Raw genomic sequence first — 20,559 nt, 5'->3', positions numbered from 1 at the left:
CATTTTATCAAAACGGTGGAATATGGTGTCCTTGGCTGAGATAATCTTCTCAGAAGAAGGTTATTTTTGTGTTCTATGCTTAGCATATTTAAAGACACACATTCCAGGTGAGCAGCTTGCTCCAAAGTGTATCTGAATTTCATTTGTTGATGAGGCCCTATTGCTTCAGTACCCATCTCTTGCTGTTTCAACATTTCCCTCAGGAACCAATCACTAAAAATTTTGGGAGAGTCTACTGCAGGTAACTGCATGTGCAAAGATTCTCTTTTATGTCAAAGAGACTGACAGCTGTCATGGCCAGAGGACAAGTATGGCACAAACGATGTGGCAGAAGATTGGAAAGGATAGAAACGGATATAACAACTAAATTCGAACTGGTTACAAAAGAAATAAAAAGTTATTTCCAAGATTAACTTCACAATAAAATGAAATACTAAAAGAACATAACAATTGGGACATTGAAAAAATAAGATGCCACGTATATGATTTTAGAAAACGATCAAAAATTAATCATAGAAATCAAGCAAGGTACACTTGTCTAGTGACTTAGTTCTTTTGATGTTAACTATACTAGGTTAACTTCTCAATGGAAAAAATGGTGATGAAATACTGACTAGGGAATGGCTGATTTGGAAAGGAGAGGTGAAGGTCATTTAGAGGTCCCAGAATTTCTTAGTTCCAAATTGCCAACACTGAGACAAACTGGATTCCTTGCTGAATTGTGCCCAGATGGCAGAGACAACACTGCTATGTGGTCTTAGCTGCTTTTTGACAGGGACTGTCACCAGTAGGTAACCCCATCAATCTGAAGGCAGGAACATTACTAACTGATCCAAGAAAGTGCCTGCAGGCCAGCACACCATGGTCCCTCAGAAGCGGAGGGCAGAACCTTAGGAAAAATGAATTTTCAGTCGAAGCTCATATAAAGGAGGCTGTTATATTTCCTTGCAGATTAAATTTTTAAGCATTTTAGTTTCCACAACTGCTGTGTCAAATAAGAGAAGAAACAAATTTGCTTTGAGAAGAAATAAGATATCATACATAAATAGAAAGGCAAATGGTGTAAGCTCTTGGCAATAAAATAAACACCAAAGTTAGCTGTGATGCGAGTCTATGAACACAATCCAGTCTGCGATCAATTAAGGTAACAGTCTGAGGACATACTCTCCGCCACACAACACTAGTTAGAAGGCAGGAAGGAAACAAAGTAACCCAAACTAATGTGCGGATGAAATTTTAATATGCGCACCGCCTTAACAGAATTCGCAAACACACATCAAATTAATTTTCCAAAAACATAATTCTAGTTGTCAAGAAACATACTGCTATTGGCAACTTTTTTTTTTTTTGGCAAAGTGATGCAACTGGAAAACAGATTGATAATTCAAAGTTTTTCCACCATCCTCCTCCTCCCCAAAATAAAATAATCTTATAATGAAATATGGGGGAAAAGCCACTGCATAAAAAATGAAATATTATCCTGAAAGAAGAATTTAATCTCCTAATATCAATAATCAATTACCTACCTCAATGGAGGAAGAATTATTAAATATTTAAATAAAGTACATTCACTCAAGCTGTTGCCATTCCCTCTTAGAAAGAGCTCTCCAGTGCTGATACCTTAGCACCTTTGTACCTTGTGTTTTCAAGCTCTTCATCTAAGCACTAGAAAAAACTATATTAAACATTAAAGATAGGAAGTTAGCATTAAACATTAAAATGTAAGGAATTAACATGTGAACTTAAATTTGTATACTTAAAAAGGCAATAAATTGTTGAAAAAGTGGTATGTGGCTCCCTTTTAAAAATCTAGATTCAGAAACATGAGTCAGTTATCAGATGTCACAGATTTCAAGGAAAGTTTCTTTCAAAAGCAAAGTGTGAAATTATAACGTAGAGTTTTACATTACTTTTGTTTGTTTCATCTGAAATCTCTACTCCCTTTACAAACCATCAGTTTTCACTAACAATAACCATGTCACTATTTCATTAAGAATGCTCCTGAATTTCTGTAATTAGGGCTCACACCAGTAACTGAAAATTGTGTAAAAGCTGTAAGAACATGGAGCCATACCCATGGCTTTTCTTTCAATAATTTGATTTTAAGAAATATGAATGAAGCAAACAATACCCTCAAGATTCTCTTCCATGTGTCATCATACCCAGGTAAATTGTTTCAGACATTAATTTATAGCCCAAGCCTCAGTTTCTTCATAATGAGGGAATTAAGAGTAGACGACCTCAAAAGTTGCATATAATCCAAAAATCTATAAAAGGTAAACTGAAGAGCAAAGAAAATCTTCATATAAGAAATTTTTTGAGAATTCAGATCTATAAGTCTCTATAAAAATTAAAGCTGTTAACCTCGGGTAAATCTATTTCATTTTAGAAGTCCATTTTAAACCTACCTCTACTACTCTTTCATTAGTTGTTTATAATTAGTCTAACTTTAAATTCTAATGAGCAAAGTCATTGTGTTAGAAGAAAAAGACCAGAAACCAAAACTCAAATGCAAGAGGTTATCAGTGCTATCTCCCATAAAATAATTGTTGGAATAGTAAGGGCACCTGAACAAATTTTAATATATGTGCTAAAAACCCAGAATATGTACTAGGGAGAAAAAAAATAAGCAGTTTATATTACAGGTTTTTCCTTTCTATCTAAGGTACCACAGAATTTAAAGTATAAGTTCCTGATATACTGAGGGAGATGGCAGAGGGAGATTCATGCTAGACTCACAGGTAAGTTTTGGATGTGTAAGAGGGGCTACATGAGGACAAAGAAACACCTTCGGCTGTTCAACACAAGATAAACCTTTCAAGTCCAAATTGTGGATAATGATTTTTCTAATCTCTCATATTGGGTTATTCCCTTAAACTTGGAAAACCATAGCCAATCACTTAAGGATAGTATAACACCTGGATTGAGTAAACCTTCCAAATGCAATCTCAGAACCAGAGAGTAAACAATCATATAAACCTAAAAACTGCAGTTGGGCACTTCCTGTGGAGAGTTTGGTATCTTTTCAGCTCCTACTATCTCCAGAAACACCATGGGATACAGTTATCCTACACTATAATTATAGAATGAGGATAAAAGGCAATGCTTGGTGGGCGCGTACTGAGAAGGTAAAGTCAGTTCCCCACAGTGCTGGAAAGAAATAGGACAATACTATGATCCAAAGCGCCCATCATGCAATGCCCTGGCTCTCTGAGTACCTTTCTTTCCCAAATGCAATGCCTACCTTCCGTGTGGACTGCGGAGACATAGGTCCAATTGTAACGCTTCACTATGTCAAGCATCGCCCTTGCCTGCAAAGTGTCAGAAGGGACAACCCTCAGGAAGTATTTGTACAAAGTTTTGTCGCTCAGGTCGATGCTTGTAGCGGAGTAAGCGATCTGGGGGATGTCGAAGAGCTGAAGCAGGTTCTGCACTTGAATGGCCACGGAGCTGGAACCCGGGCCTATCACGCCCGCAATGGGCTTCTTAGTCCTGCCTGGGGGGAGGGGCTGGCCGTCAGGCAGGCACCGGTTGAGCCCATCCTTCTCGTCTCTCATGGAAATCAAAGAGTCCCTGATGAACTCAATGCTCTGCTCCAGAGCCACAGAGGAATGCCAGCAGGAGTCCCGGATCTCACTGCCCAGGGTGATGTTGGGCAGAAGCACGGGGTCCGCGTTGATCTTATCCAATGTGTGGAACATGGCCTCCACCCTCTGGATGCCATACTGCTCCCTGATCTCCCCACACTTCCTCTCCGGCACCTTCTCGGCGGGAGGCTGGTGGTGGACGGAGAAGAGGGCCCCGATGATGACATCTCCGTCCATTCTGGCCACCGAGCGCTGAGACGAGGCTCCCGCCAGCAACAATCTCCTGCCGGGGCTTTTGGGGAGAAGGGACATCTCCAAGAAGATCGCTGGGAAGAAAACCCAGAGGAGCCCGACCATTGTGCCCAGGACGCGGTGCACACCCGCCTGCCGTGTTCCCACGATGGTTCCGCCTGCTCGCGGTGGGCGCGCACCACGGAAACGTCCGACGCTTCCTTCTCTCGGCTCGGTCCCCCTCGCCAGCACTGCTGGTCCTCCGCCTTCGCTGCCTCCCCTACCGCCTCTTCCCCTCCGCCTCGTCCTCCTGGTCCTCCACGACCGCCCCCAGGCCCTGGAGGCGTTTTGAGGGGAATTTGAGTCCCCTTTCTTCACCACTGCATCTAGGTAAACTGATCAAAGATACAATGGACGTCGTGGTTGCAGCGGTGAGCTGGATGCTGTCGACAAAACGGGTAGAAAATAAACGCCCCGTTATCAGAGGAACTGTGTCAAAACTCTAGGGTCAGTAAATACTTTCCCACTCCATTGCATCTCATCACATCCTGATAACGCTGGAAGTGCAGCTTGGGAGGCACCTTCGGTCACTGCGGAAAGGGGGTGTCCTGCTCCCGGAGCCCTCAGGGTCCGAGGCCGCGCACGACCGCCTACCAGCTCCCTCCTCTAGCTCAGAGTCTCCTCCGGCCCCCAAATACCTACCTTGTTTACTGACTTGGGGAAAGGGGATAGGGAGCGGAGGGGAGGAGCTAGGTACTTCAACCTAAGAGAACTTTCTGGATTAGAAAAGATCAACTTTTCCCTGAAGAAAAAATTGAAACTCTTCCAAAATAAAGGTGGAAGCGCTACTTTAAGATTGAAAGCGAGCGAGGGGTGTACCTATTATTTTAACTTTGAGAGGTTGAAGAGACCCTAATATGCAATACAAGTAGTAAATATAAATTTGCCAGCTTGAGAAAAATCCATATTAGTTACTAAGGCAACGCCTGATAAAGTGTTTTATGCCGGAGTTTGGTATGTTTTCCCCCCTAAAAAGTCAGGCTTACTGTAGATGTTCAGGGAGAAGGGGTACAGATAAGGTAAGTTACCCCCGCCCCCTGGAGATAGACGGAAGGTATGGGGGGGGGGGGGCTCCTGTACTCGCCTAAATCGGGACCTTTTGGCTTTGCATAGTCGACAGAAAGGGAATGTAGCGGAGCTTCGGGGTTGCTCATGCAGCGGCAGCCTCAGTGCTGCCGCTTTCAGAACCCTGGACAGTGCCGGTCCATCACCCAGACATTCCACCACAGGGCCTGGAAGGGACGCGTGGACCACAGTGAATTGCATTACCCCTACACCCGCTGCTCTTTCACCACCCACCCCCTCGTTTTTTACACACCACACACACACGCACCACCCTCCACCCTCACTGTCTTCTCTCAGCCTCACAGCCTGTGCTCCAGCAGGTATATTCAAACCCAACTGCTCTGGGGGCAGAGGTGCCAAATCTCAGCAGCCTGCGGGGCTGAAGTTGGCTCCCTCTCTCTTCCCTCCCCAGATCCCCGTCTCCTCAAGGTGAGAGTCACACAAGAAACGGGCTTCAGGAGCTGGAGGGAGGGAGAGAAGGGGAGAGAAAGGAAGCAAAAGGAGGAAGACAACGAAGGCACCCATGGGTCCCGACGCTTCCCAGGGATGCAGGGCTAAAAGAAATAAATAAGCGAGGATATACCTGGACCAGGAAGGAAATCCGACAGATTAGGACTGTGTCTGCCGCGGTGGATAGGTTTCACCGCGGAGAGGTGTTCGCTCACCTGGGTCTGTTTGGAGGATATGGATTTGAGACATACCTTAGTCGGGGTAGACAGCGCTCTGGTCCCGGGGCCAGGGGACCGCGGCCGCGCTCGCTTCTCAGGCGCCTCCGCTCTAATCCAGACGGTGCAAGGATGCGATCTGGGCTGTACACTAGTGCCCTCTTTCTTCAGCACTATTTTACCGCAAGGAAAAAAGGAGGGAGGGGGGAGGGGAAAAACAGGTCACCCGAGTCTTGTCTATTATCTCATGCATAAAAACCAGTCGTTTGATGAAGAGGGGAGGATGAAAAGGCTAGGGAGAAAAGGGGGATGTTAATTCCTTTACCACTGAAGGATTCGTAAACTGCCGGGTATAGGAATAATCAGAGCTGGTGAAACAAGAGGGAGCCACGTAGGCTGCTTTTGGTGGTGGTTATTCGTATATATCTCAGGAACCGGAATACATTTCATCTCTCTGCAAGTAAAACCCCTCCCGAGGGAGGCAAAGTGTAAATTCGTGTACAGACATCTAGAGAAAGGCTCTTGTATGAGGTTGCAAGGGACATGGGGAAGAGGCTACCTGGGGTGGGAGTGGGGGAAGGAGGGGCTTGCTCATGTTGAATCAAGGTAAGCCAAATGAAGGGAAGCAAACCTTGGCTGCATTTTCCAGGTCAAGATATAACTAAATTGAGAATGAGAGTCAGGTCACATGAAAACACTGGAGTGAAAAACACTTAGCCATATTTCTTCCCAGCTGCCATCATCCTCCCCATAGGTCTATGGTGCTGCTTCTTACTGCGTGAAAAGTGCAAGTTCACTCACATCCTTCTGGGAACTCTTCAGAGGGGAAGGAAAAGGGCCAGTGTGCTTTTCCACTCTTGTTCAAACCTTTCTATTTGTGTCACCCACAGAGCAATTAGCTTATGTGGGTCCCTTTAAAATTATCTTGCTCATGCCACTCTACCATGGAATAGTAGCGTGCCAGGCAGATGGGCAAACCACAGTAGGCAGTTCTAAGTACTCTTCAGTATGTCCTATGAAATTTAGGATAGAAAGCAATGCCTCCTTCAAGAACAAAAACTTTCTCTTCTGGTTCTGGTCTTTATTCCCAAGTATCAGATGTTTCTGGACTTCTCTTGAACAACATAAGGAGTACAGAATTAAAAAAAAAAATGTTTCCACAAATAAGGCACAGGTACACACTCTTTAGACTCTTTAGAGCTCAGTTCTGAAGGCAAACATGCTTTTGTTGTTGTTGTTAGTTGCCATCCAGTGAGCTCCAACTCATGGCAACTGTATGTCTAACAGAATGAAACACTGCCAAGTCTTGCGCCATCTTCATGATTGTTGGTACATTTGAGTTCATTGTTTCAGTTGTTGTGTAGTGCCTGCCAAACTAGGGGGCTCTTCTTCTAGCACTATATGGAACAAGTAGTTAAGTTCCTGTCTCTACACATAGGGCAAAATGGTTCATTGCTTGCACCCTAGAAAGATGTCTATTGTAAGAAAGGCATACCATAGGTATTCACAGTGTCCCGTACTATCTCATTTCCTCTAATATTCATTTAAATTGCAATTTATAAAATGCTGTTCTAGTAAAATAAGCCCTAAACATGATTTTCCTGGACTATTTCACAGATATAGTGTATGTGCAAAAATTTCTACATATATATAAAAAACCATTAATTATGACTTGCAGGATTAAAAAAAAGTGATGTCTCTGAAGTCCACATTTAGCTTCAATATTTGTTTCTGAAAAGTGAATTTTTTTTAGTATATCACATTGATATAGTTTAGGAAAAACTCTGCTACAGAAGGAATAAATGTTCAGATTAATTTGTTCTCAAATTTGTTTCACAGTTGGAGCAAAAACTACATATTCAGGTGGCTGGAACAAATCATTTTAAGGAAGATGAACTTGGAGCTTATAACTTACTAGATTTATGTGTATGTATAAATTACATTTTAGACAGAATAAAAATTAATTTCACATTTATCAATATTAAACTATCAACTTAATTTATTGATAATTACTTAAGAACATGGTTTAGAAGGCACAAGGGCAAAAATAAGGCAAGAAGAAGTGAAGAAAGGAGAAGACAAAATCACCCAAATATACTATCTCTCTGTAGAAATGAAGACTTTACCAAGGGAAGTAGGGTATAATACATGTGCAGACATCTAAGGAATGGTTTTATTGATGGGACTGAAGAGAACTGCTAAGTGAATGCATTATATACAAATTAATGTATTAGAGTATAAGAGTTAAAAGAATACTAAAGGTACAATAGTTCAAAAGTACTATCAGTATGATTATTTATTCAGTGCTTGTAGGGTAGAATATTACACTCAGTATGTGATCTGTTGTTGTTATTGTCAGTTGCCATCAAGTTGGTTCCAACTCATGGCAACCCCATATACAACAGAATGAAACACTATCCAGTCCTGTACCATCTTTATGATTGTTGGTATGCTCCAGTCCATTGTTGTGCCCACTGTGCATTTTGAGTGCATTCCAATCTAAGGGGCTCATCTTCCAGCACTACATCAGACAATATTCTGTTGTGATCCGTAGGAATTTCACTGGTTAATTTTCAGAAGGAGATTACCAGGTCTTTCCTCCTAGTCTGCCTAAGTCTGGAAACTCCACTGAAACCTGTCCACTATGGGTGGCCCTACTAGTATTTGAAATACTGGTGGCATAGCTTCCAGAAACATAGCAACATGTAGGCCACCACAGTACGACAAGCCGACAGATGGGTGATAGATGTAATGTGTAGCAGGGTAAAAAGTTTTATCAGGATTTTTGAGGGTAAGTCTATTTAATACAAAATGTAGTGGAGAGCAAACAAAGTAATAACCAAAACGTTATCTCAAAACAGTGATTAAATGTGCTGCTGTACAATACGGACAAAAACAGGGTACTCATTGTCCTCATATGGTAATAAAACAAATATTACTCATAAACAAAACTGAAACGGCTCTCCTTAGGAACGCGTGAACAATTCCCATTGCTCTCTACGGGATAGGACGTCATAGAGGAAGGGGTCCAGATTTGAAAAGAATGAGAGAATGTAAAGTTCTCCACGTGAAATCAGTTTTCTCAAATGATAAAAGTAAGAAGTGAGAAAGAATATGATCAAAGAAATAGGTTAAGCGTGTATTCCAAATTACAGTGTAATCTTGTGGGTATTTTGAAAAGTAAATTTTACACAGTCATGCGAATATGGAAGTGAAATATACACAAGAGGTAATAACTTCATTACTGAAGAGACAGAACTAACTGAAAATAGAAATGAGATCAGAGAAGATCTTTGTAGAAAACTGATTTGTGGTAAATTGATATGTAATGTATTACTAAGGGAATATAACAAATGTTCAAGGTAGATCAATGTCATGGAGAGTAAATACCATGCTTTTCCATAAAATACCATGCTCCATGGACAATTGATTTAATATAGTATGACATTTCTCATATTCTTATATTTAATTCATGGATTCAGCAAGATAATTCAATCCCCAATGAGATTTTTCAGTTTATTTATCAAATTTGGCTATCTACATCACTCAAATCAGAAGGAAATTGCCATGTCTTCATGGGTCCTCATGCTCTGAACCAAAGACAATATAAATCAGAAAAGAAAACCTTTTGCTTTTGGAAATTTAGAAGATTTTTACAAAAATTATAGATCAACAAAGGGAACAAAATATTTTTTTAAAAGGAGCCAAACTTAATTTATATTCTACTGTTCTATTGGTCTTATTAATTAAGCTATGATTATACGTGCACAGACAAGTCCAAAAAACATCATCTCCCATAAGTGATTAAAAATCATCAATGGATCTATGGACTCATGCAGATGACTGGAAAAACACACATTTGGGCACATACTGTTCTGCCACAACTGTCCAAATACTCACTTTTTAAAATATTAAAACACAATTGGAGAGAATAAGGCAAACACAGTTATTCTGGAAGCACAACAAGGGCCACAATTATTGTCTGTTTATTCCCTGCTGTATCCCCATTATCTAAAACCATGTCTAGTACATGATAGGAGCTCAAATATTTCTTAAATAAATGAATGACTACATTTTCCCTGAATGCTAAAAACATCATCTTGTGTTAATGCCTTTCTCTAAGAAGATTAAAGCCAAGTAGTTTACAATTTTTTTCTAATTTATTCTGCATATAATGTAGGGAGGCTAATTATTTTGCAACTATTTCTCAAGTGCAAGTAGCTAGCTTAATTAGCATTAAACCATTTACAGCCATAGTTACTCTTCAAACTTTATTATATACGTGAACTACTGAAACTGTTCCAAATCTGAAGATGCCATTTCCATTGCTGTACTGCATGTGTTAATTTTTAGCAAAAGAAAGACATTCTATAAAGATAAAAAAGAAGGTAATACATAAAAGTAAGCTAATTTTTATCCGATGTTGTGACTATATGACTTGAGAACGCCATTTGAAAAGATTCTTGTTGTTGTTAGGTGCCATCAAGTCAGTTCCGACTCATAGCAACCCTATGTACCAAAAAATGAAACAGTGCCCAGTTCTGTGCCATGCTCACAAGCGATGTTATGCTTGAGCCCATTGTTGCAGTCCCTGTGTCAATCCGTCTTGTTGAGGGTCTTCCGCTTTTTCGCTGACCCTGTACTTTACCGAGCATGATGTTCTTCTCCAGGGACTGATCCCTCCTGACAACATGTCCAAAGTATGTAAGACGCAGTCTCGCCATCTTTGCTTCTAAGGAGCATTCTGGTTGCATTTCTTCCAAGACAGATTTGTTCATTCTTTTGGGAGTCCATGGTATATTCAATATTCCTCACCAACACAATTCAAAGGCATCAGTTCTTCGGTCTTCCTTATTCATTAACCAGCTTTCACATGGATATGATGCGAATGAAAATACCATGGCTTGGGTCAGGTGTACCTTAGTCTTCAAGACGACATCTTTGCTTTTCAACAGTTTAAAGAGATCCTTTGCAGCAGATTTGCCCAATGCAATGTGTGAAATATTCTTAGAACTATCATAAGAGATGAGGAAATCAGGCATATTATCCTAGTCCTGAAGATGGGAAAATTGAGGTGCTTAGAATCTGTTCTTTGCCTGATCTCAAAGAACCAGTTAAGGGCAGTGCCTCATCACACCACCTTTATGCCAAACTCACAAGTCGAGTGTAATAAAAACTGACCATATGAAATGAATATTACTTATTTTCAGTTTTCCTTAAGCTCTGAACTGATGTTATCTCTTCTCAAAAAAAATATGTGATAAAGAAAATAAACCTGAATTCCTTTCCTTTGGGCCTTTCATCTGTTGAGGGCATAAGCATAACAGGTGATTGTTCTATTTGCTTAAAATAGTCATCTTTTATAACAGTTCTAATAAAGGCCGTAACCTACTTGCACAGTCTCACAGCCAACTTTTGAACAATTAAGCAAGAAATGTATCTAGATTTTCAGATACAGTAAAAGCCTTCATTAGAAAAGGCTTTATCTTGCCATGGTTTCACATCTACAACAAATTAAAATATTATGTTTGTTTTAACAGCAATATATTGTACACATGGTTCATTGTAACAGAACATCTACAATATGGCTGTTCTTCCAGCATACCAGAGTGATACTGATTTACCTAAAGCACGGCCTTTATCCTTTTAATTCCATAGCTCAAAACCTACAATAGATCCCAGTTGCCAACAGAATAAAGTCTAAATTCCTTAGCCTGGCACCCAGTCTATTAACTGGAGTGGGGATTTATGGAAACACAACAGAACGACCTAAGGAACTATTTACATCTGACCCTTCCTATTCCTAAGACAAAGTTGGGAACACACCAGAGTGGAGAGCCCAGAAACAAATATGTACAAGGGGTTATCAGAATGATGAAAGCATATTTTTGAAAGCTCCCTAGGAAATTCTGATGTGTCCCCTTATAAAGTTTCATTCCATTCTCCCACTCATACTTTTTTAAACCAAAAAAGCCTAGCATCTTCTCACACCTCAACTCATATACCTCTTATTCCACAACACAAATAAGCCCATCTTTCACTTCTTTTCTACATATTTACCCATCTTTAAAATTCACTTCAAATTCAGCTTATCCATGAAAGCTTCCAGTTCTGAAAGAAGTCATGAAAAAATGTGCTTATGATGACACTGTAAAGTAATAACATCGATTTTTTTTAATTTGCATTTTAGCTGAGCTTATCCATAATTGTTGTGGTCACTTTCAAAATAATGACTTATTCCAACTATGTTGTCATAAATACTCTAAAACATATTTTTAGAACATTTATGAAACTGATTTCAGAACTTCAATGCATTATTTTTTTTTAATATTTTATTATGTTTTAGGTAAAAGTTTACACAGAAAATTAGATTCCCATTCAACAATTCAAACACAAATTGTTCCATGACATTGGTGGCAATCCCCTCAATGTGTCAGCACTCTCACATTTCCACCCCACCTGCCCCATTTCTATCCATCCATTATCCCTGCCCCTCCTTGCCTTCTTTCTCATCTTTGCTTTTGTGAAAATGTTGCCTGTTTGGTCTTGTATAGCTGATTGTTCAGGAGCACATTCCTCACAGGGGTTACTGTTTATTTCATGGGCCAACTTATTATTTGGCTGAAAGGTGACCTCTAGAACTGGCTTCAGTTCCAGGTTAAAATGGTTTCTTAGGGCAATAGTCTTGGAGGTTCCTCTAGTCTCTATCAGTCCAGTAAGTCTGGTCTTTTTTATGAATTTGAGTTTTGTTCTATATTTTTCTCCCATTCTAACCGGTACCTTCTATTGTGTCCCTGATCAAAGCAGTCAGTAATGGTAGCTGGGCACCTTCTAGTTCTTCAGGCCTCAGGCTAGAAGAGGCTGTGGTTCCCATGGGGCATTAGTCCTGTGGACTAATTTCTTCCTTGAGTCTTTGCTTTCCTTCACTCTCCTGTGCTCCAGATGAGAAGAGACCAATAGTTGTATCTTAGATGGCCATTCACAAGCTTTTAAAACCTCAGATGCTACTCACCAAACTAGGATGTAGAACATAATCTATACGAACTAAGTTAGGCCAATTGACTTAGCTATCCCAAAAGACTATGGTCCTGAGCCTTCAAACCCAGTAAGGCAGTCCCCAGATTCTGAATGAGTTCCATTCTTAAGCCTGTCTTTAAGTTGAATTTGTTCGTATGTTGGAACAGTTAGGTGTGGTTCATATCAGCTAGTCAAATGTTCGTCTTAGTATATAGTGTACCTTTCTATGCATTAAAAAAACATTAAGGAAACACTTCCAGATACACTAAAACATCTTTAACCTAATAATAGTGATAATAATGTTCTGATGCACATCGCAGAGTAGCACCAATTTGTTATTATAAACCATTGTCTGTACCTCGAATTTTTAATATAATAGACTTTATGGAGGTTGGTTCATAACTATGGGTTGTACCTAAGTCAGACGTTTGGAACCCAGGGACTGCCTGTAAATCAATTCCATGAGGTGTTTGGACAATGTCTAGGAAGTACCCTTAACTGTGCCCCTATGTGTTTTATTGTATATATGAATATATATCCAGCACATACAAACATGTATATACATATGCCCACAATTATACCTATAAATACAATTGTGGGTATTCCCATATGCCTTCCCACACTCATATAGCATACATACCTACCTGTGTAACCGCTCACATATTTTTGTTATTACTGTTGTTGCAAGATTGTATATGTTATAGTATTTAGTGTAGTTGTCATTTATTCTCACACACCACTCATTGTCTTCATTTACCTTAGTCAGGTTGTGCTGACTTCCCCCATATTGTGTATTGCCTTTCCCATTACCAGAACTATCATGTGTCAACTATCTAGTAAGTGATTTTCCCTTCTTCCTCCTCCTATCCCTGGTAACCCACAAAGAACATTGCTTTCTGTGTGTATACCTGTTCCTGACTTTTTATAGAAGTGGTATCATGCAATATTTGTTCTTTCGTGTTTGACTTATTTCATCCAGAATAATGTCCTCCATGATTTGTGGAGTCATTATTATTATTTATCATTGTGTAGTATTTCATTGTATATATGCACCACAATTTGTTTATCCATTCATCCATTGATGGGGACTTAGGTTGTTTCCATCTTTTTGCTATTGTGAATAATGCTGCAATGACTATGGGTATGCATATGTCTATTTGTGTCACTGCTCTTATATCTCTAGGATATATACTTAGGAGTGGGATTTGTTAGATCATAAGGTATTTCCATTTCTAGCTCTTTGAGGAAGTGCCATATCATTTTCCATAGTGGCTTTACCATTTTACAATCCCACCAGCAGTGTATAAGATTTCCAATCACCCTACAACCTCGCCAGCACTTGTTTTCTGTTTTTGTGATCAATGCCATTTTTGCAAGGGTGAGATGGTATCCCACTGTAGTTTTGATTTGCATTTCTCTAATGGCTAACGATCACAAGCATCTCCTTAGTGTTTGTTAGCTGCCTGAATGTCCTCTTTGGTGAAGTGTTTGTTCATGTCCTTTGCCCATTTTTTGATTGGATTGTCTTTTTGTTATTGAGTTGTTCAAGTTTTCTATATATTTTAGAGATTAGACTCTTGTCAGATATGTTGTTACAAAAAAAAATTTCCTAGTCAGTAGGTTCTCTTTTGACTCATTTGGTAAAGTCTTTTGATGAGCATAAATATATAATTTTTAGGAGGTACCAGTTACCTAGTTTATCTTCTGTTGATCATGCATTTTTAGTTATGTATGACAGTATATTTGTGCCAAAAATTAGGGACCTTAGCTTTGTCCCTATGTTAGCTTCCAGAAATTTTATAGTTTTAGCTTTAACACTTAGGTCTGTGATCCATTTTGAGTTAGTTTTATGTGTGGTATGATGTATGGATCCTGTTTCATTTTTCTTCAAATGGAAATCCAGTTTTGCCAGCACCATTTATTAAAGAGACTGTCTTTTCCCCGTTGGATGGATTTTGACCCTTTGTTCAAGATCAGCTGTCCCCAGATGGATGGATTTACTTCTGGGCTCTCAATTCTGTTCCACTGGTCTATGTGTCTGTCATTGTATCAGTACCAGGCTGTTTTCATTACTGTGGCTGTACAGTAAGTACTGAGATTGGGAAGTGTGAGGCCTCCTACTTTGTTCTTTAATATTCCTTTAGCTATTCGGGGCCTCTTTCCTTTCCATATAAAGTTGGAGATTAGTTTTTCCATTTCGTTAAAGAATATTGTTGGGATATGGATCGGAGTTGCATTATATCTATAGATCACTATGGGTAGTATTGACATTTTCACAGTTAGGTCTTCTAATCCATGAGCATGAAATGTTTTTCCATTTATGTAGGTCTCTTCTGGTTTCTGGCAGTAGTGTTTTGTAGTTTTACTTGTATAAGTCTTTCACATCCCTGGTTAGACTTACTCCTAGATATTTTAACCTTTTGGAGGCTATTGTAAACTTTACTGTTTTCTTGATTTCCTTTGCAGGTTCTCCTTGTCGGCGTAGAGGAACTCAGCTGATTTTTGTATGTTGATCCTGTACCCTGTCACTTTGCTGAATCCTTCTATAAGTTCCAGTGACTTCCTTGTGGAATCTCTGCGATTTTCTATATACAGGATTTTGTCATCTCCAAATAGGTTACTTTCATTTCTTCCTTACCACTTTGGATAACTTTTATTTCCCTTTCTTGCCTTATTGCTCTGGCTAGGACTTCCAGTGCAATATTTAATAAGAGTGGTGATAATGGACATCCTTGTCTCATTCCCGCCCTCAGGGGGAATGCTTTCAATCTCTCTTCATTGAGAATAATGTTGGATGATGGTTTTGCATATATTCTCTTATTTATGTTGAGGGATTTCCCTTCTACTCCTATTTTGCTGAGAGTTTTTATCAGGAAAAGAGTGTTGAATTTTATCAAATACCTTTTCTGCATTGAAATGATCATGTGATTCCTGTCTTTTGTTTTATTTGTGTGGTGAATTATGTTGATTGATTTTCTAATGTTGAACCACCCTTGCATTCCTGGTATGAATCCCACCTGATCATGGTGTATTATTTGTTTGATATGCTGGCATATTCTGCTGGGAAAATTTCGTTGAGAATTTTTCTGTTTATGTTCATGAGGGACATTGGTCTGTAATTTTCTTTTTTGTGGTATCTACGCCTGGCTTTGGTATCAGGATTATACTGGCTTCACAGAATGAATTAGGGAGTGTTCCTATTTTTCCTATGTAATAAAATAGTTTGAGTAGAATTGTTTTCAACTCTTCTCTGAATATTTGGTAGAATTCTCCAGTGAAGCCATCTGGGCAGGGGACTTGTTGATGTTTGTCATGGATTGAATTGTATCCGCCCCAAAACATGTGTCAGCTTGGTTAGGCCATGATTGCCAGTATTGTGTGGTTGTCCTCTATTTTGTGATTGTAATTTTATGCTAAAGAGGATTAGAGTGGGATTGTAACACCATCCTTACTCAGGTCACCTCCCTGATCCAAGGTAAAGGGCGTTTCCCTGGGGTGGGGCCTGCACCACCTTTTATCTCTTAAGAGATATAAGGAAAGGGAAGCAAGCAGAGAGTTGGGGACCTCATACCACCAAGAAAGCAGCAACAGGAGCAGAGTGCGTCCTTTGGACCTGGGGGCCCTGTGCCTGAGAAGCTCCTTGACAAGGGGAAGATTGATGACAAGGAATCTTCCTCCAGAGCCAACAGAGAGCCTTCCCCTGGAGTTGACACCCTGAATTTGAACTTGTAACCTACTAGACTGTGAAAGAATAAATTTCGTTAAAGCCATCCACTTGTATTTCTGTTAAAGTAGCACTAGATGACTAAGACGTTGTTCGGAGTTTTTGTTGTTGTTGTTGTTTTCATGACATCTTCAATTTCTTCTTTTAATATGGGTCTATTTACATGCTCTACCTCTATTTGTGTTAGTGTAGGTAGGTGGTGTGTTTCTAGAAATTCACCCATTTTTTTCTAGGTTTTCCAATTTGTTGGAGTACAATTTTTCATAATATTCTGTTGTAATATTGCCCATTTCATTTCTTATTTTGGTTATTTGTGTCTTCTCATTATTTTATTTTTTTTGTTGGTTTGGCCAGTGGTGTGTCAATGGGCAATTTCTAGTTGTACAGTGGAGCCCTGGTAGCAAAGTAGTTAAGAGCTCAGGCTGGTAACCAAAATGTCCACAGTTTGAATTCACCAGCTGCTCCTTAGAAACCCTATGGGGCAGTTCTACTCTGTCCTATAGGGTCACTAAGAGTCAGAATCAACTCGACAGCAGTGAGTTGAGTTGTCAGTTTATTGATCCTCTCAAAGAACCAACTTCTAGTTTTGTTGATTCTTTATATTGTTTTTCTATTTTCTTTTTCATTTTTTTTTTCTCTGATCTTTATTATTTCCTTTCTTCTGGTGGCTGTGGACTTCTTTTGCTATTTCTTTTCTATTTTTCAAGTTGTCAGGTTACGTTATTGATTTTGGACTTTTCTTCTTTTTAGATGTGTGCATTTACTGCTATAAATTTTTCTCTGAGCACTACCTTTGCTGTGCCCAGAGGTTTTGGTATGTTGTGTCTTCATTCTCATTTGATTCTAAGACCTTTTTAATTTAATTTTTAATTTCTCTTATGACACAATAGTTTTTAAGTAAGATGTTATTCAGTTTCCATATACTTAATTTTTTTCCCCTTGCTCTTTCTGTTACTGATTTCTAGTTTAATAGCACTGCCTTAACAGTGCTGCCATAACAGAAATAACACGAGTGGATGGCTTCAACAAAGAGAGATTTATTCTCTCACAGTCTAGTAGGTTACAAGTCCAAATTCAGGGTGTCAGCTCCAGGGGAAGGCTTTCTCTCTTTGTCAGCTCTGGAGGAAGGTCCTTGTCCTCAATCTTCCCCTGGTCGAGAAGCTTCTCAGGTGCAGGGACCCCAGGTCCAAAGGATGTGCTCTGCTCCTGGTGCTGCTTTCTTGGTGGTATGAGGTCCCCAACTCTCTGCTTGCTTCCCTTTCCTTTTATCTCTTAAGAGATAAAAGGTTGTGCAGGCCACACCCCAGGAAAACTTCCTTTACCTTGGATTAGGGAGGTGACCTGAGTGAGGTTGGTGTTACAATCCCACCCTCCACAAAATGGAGGACAACCACACAATACTGGAAATCATGGCCTACCCAAGTCGATACACACATTTTTGGGGGGACATAATTAAATCCATGACAAGCATTATGGTCAGAGAAGATGCTTTGTATTATGTTGATGTTTTTAAATATATTGAGGCTTCCTTTGTGGCCTAGAATGTGGTCTATTCCAGAGAGTGTCTCATGTGTGTTGGAGAAAATACGTACAGTGCTGCTGTTGGGTGGTATGTTCTATATATGTCTATGAGGTCAAGTTGGTTGATTTGTGTTATTTAGATCTTCTGTTTCTTTATTGAGTTTCTTTCTAGTTGTTCTTTTCATTGCCAAAAGTGGTGTTAATGTCTCCTACTTTCTTAGGCTGGGCTCTCTAGAGAAGCAAAACCAGTAAAGCATATAAATATATACAGAGAGAGATTTATACCAAGGGAATGGCTCAAACAGTTGTAGAGGCTGGAACATCCCAATTCTGAGGGTCAGAACAGAGACTTCTCCTGATTCATGTAGCTGTAGGGGCTGGCAAACCCAAGATCGGCAGGTCAGACAGCAGGGCTTTTGCTCAGGCTGTGAAGTTCTATGAATCCCAAGATTGGTAGGCAAGATGACAGATAAGCTGCTAGCTCAAGTCCCAACAACCAGAGGTCAGGTGAATAAGAGCCAGCCACAGGATCCAGAGCAAGCAAAACCCTGCAAGCCTTGCCAGAAAGTCAGTCCACTTATATTCAATGTAGGCCACATGCCCAAGGAAACTCCCTTTGACTGATTGCTACTCACAGCAGATCCCATCATGGAGGTGATCATATTATATCAAAACTCATCATGCAAGTGATCACATCATCACATGACTGCCAAACTATATCATAACTGCAAAACCACTTAGAATCATGGTCCAGCCAAGTTAACACACAACTTTAATGATCACAGCCCACCCCTTGTCAACATGGTACCTGTACACATCTCCTTAAACCATATACTACCTCTGAATAAAGAAATTATAAAGCCATACTTGCGCCTAACATGATACAACCAACATACATACAATTGAAAATGCACTACCCATTTACATCTTATATTTTACAAGTGAAGAAAACAAAAATACTTGATGCACACATATGAGTCAGAAATACTCATAACAATTACAGTCCTCATTTCTGCAACTGGTCACATGGTTGTAACTAGTATTTAGAACTACCTTCTTCCACCACCCATTCCGTAACAAACACCTCAGTTAGTCATCGTTCTTTGCCTGGTGCTGTGACCCAAACCTTCAATCCTTAAGGGTCAGGGCATTTAGTAGTTGTGTTAGAATTGAGTTGCTGTAGTTTTTCATTGACTTTAATCACAGGGCATGGTAGTACCAAGAGACACCCTAAGGGATCTCCTGTGTTCCAGACATACTCTTTACCTCCCTTATGTAATATCAATCCTATTTCTTCTTGGTAATCAGGATCAATCACACCAGCCAATATGGTAACTTCCTATGCCTGTTGATCCAGAGGCATAAAGAGTCCAAGTTGGCCAGGTGGCATTCTTAATTTCCAGTTCAATGGAATCAGTGATATGTCTCCAGGTAAGAGAATTGCTCCCTTTGAAACTGAAATCTCTAGACCTGCAGAGCATAGAGTCACAGGAACAGTGTTATTGATTGAATCGTGTCCCCCCAAAATGTGTGTCAACTTGGCTAGTCCATGATTACCAGTATTGTATAACTGTCCACAATTTTGTGATCTGGTGTGATTTTCCTATCTGTTGTAAACCCTATCTCTATGATCTTAATGAGGTGGTATTAGTGGCAGTTATGTTAATGAATCCGAACTCTGGCTACAAGATCAGGTTGTGTCTTAACACAGTCTCTTTTGACATATAAAAGAAAGATGAGAGCAGACAAACAGGGAAACATCATACGACCAAGAAAATAGTGCCAGGAGAAGAATACGTCCTTTGGACCCGGAATCCATGTGTGGAGAAGCTCCTAGACTAAGGGAAGATTGATGACAAGAACCTTCCCCGAAAGCCTTCCTCTGGAGCTGGTACCCTGAATTCAAACTTCTAACCTACCAGACTGTGAGAGAGTAAACTTCTCTTTGTTAAAGCCATCCACTGTGGTATTTCTGTTATAGCAGCACTAGATAAGTAAGACACACCCAAAAAAAAAAAGGAAGCAAAAACTTTGTGAGTGGGTCACTAGGGGTAATAATGAGTGGTGCCACTCGCATTTCCACCCCTTGATTCATGGACCCATAAATCCTGGCTATGGAAGAAACAGCATCATATATTGGACCCTGGTTGAGGGCATATGTGGCCTCCTAGAGAAGACTGCCCCAACACTGCAAGGTACTGCCACCTAACTGGTGCTATAATTTCATCTTTAGAATGCCATTCCATTGTTCTATCAAGCCAGCTGCTTCAGGATGATGGGGAATATAGTAAGAACAGTGAATTCCTGGGGCATGGCCCCATGGCTTCACTTCATTTGCTGTAAAATGAGTCTCTTGAGCAGAGATGATGCTGTATGGGACACCATGACAGTGGATAAGGTATTCTGTAAGTTCACAGATGGTAGTTTCCGCAGAAGCGTTACATACAGGGGAGGTAAATCCATATCCAGAGTGTCTATTCCAGTAAGAACAAAACTGTGCCCTTTCCATGATGGAAGCAGTCCAATGTTATCAACCTGCCACCAGGTTGCCAGCTTATCACCCTGAAGAATGGTGCCGTATTAGGGACTCAGTGTTGGTCTCTGCTGCTGACAGATTGGGCACTCAGCAATGGCTGTAGCAAAGTCAGCCTTGGTGAGTGGAAGTCCATGTTGCTGAGCCCATGCATAA

At 40.1% G+C, this 20,559-nt stretch overlaps 1 protein-coding gene across 1 annotated transcript in view; it reads right to left on the bottom strand.

Annotated features, from left to right (window-relative positions):
• The window catches only part of LOC135232908 (metabotropic glutamate receptor 1-like), a 244,269-nt gene that overhangs the window by 141,372 nt on the left and 82,338 nt on the right, over positions 1–20,559 (bottom strand). The window contains exons 3-4 of the mRNA XM_064294909.1: positions 5,527–5,720; positions 3,245–4,213 (exon numbers count right to left, since the gene is read on the bottom strand). Coding sequence (XP_064150979.1) covers positions 3,245–4,213; positions 5,527–5,720 — 1,163 coding nt within the window. The remainder of the gene's footprint in view (positions 1–3,244; positions 4,214–5,526; positions 5,721–20,559) is intronic.

The sequence above is a fragment of the Loxodonta africana genome, chromosome 1, assembly GCF_030014295.1.
Source record: "Loxodonta africana isolate mLoxAfr1 chromosome 1, mLoxAfr1.hap2, whole genome shotgun sequence".
NCBI classification, from domain to species: Eukaryota; Metazoa; Chordata; class Mammalia; order Proboscidea; family Elephantidae; genus Loxodonta; species Loxodonta africana.
Note: the sequence above shows the minus strand (reverse complement) of the source record. Positions and strands in the feature narration are given on the sequence as shown.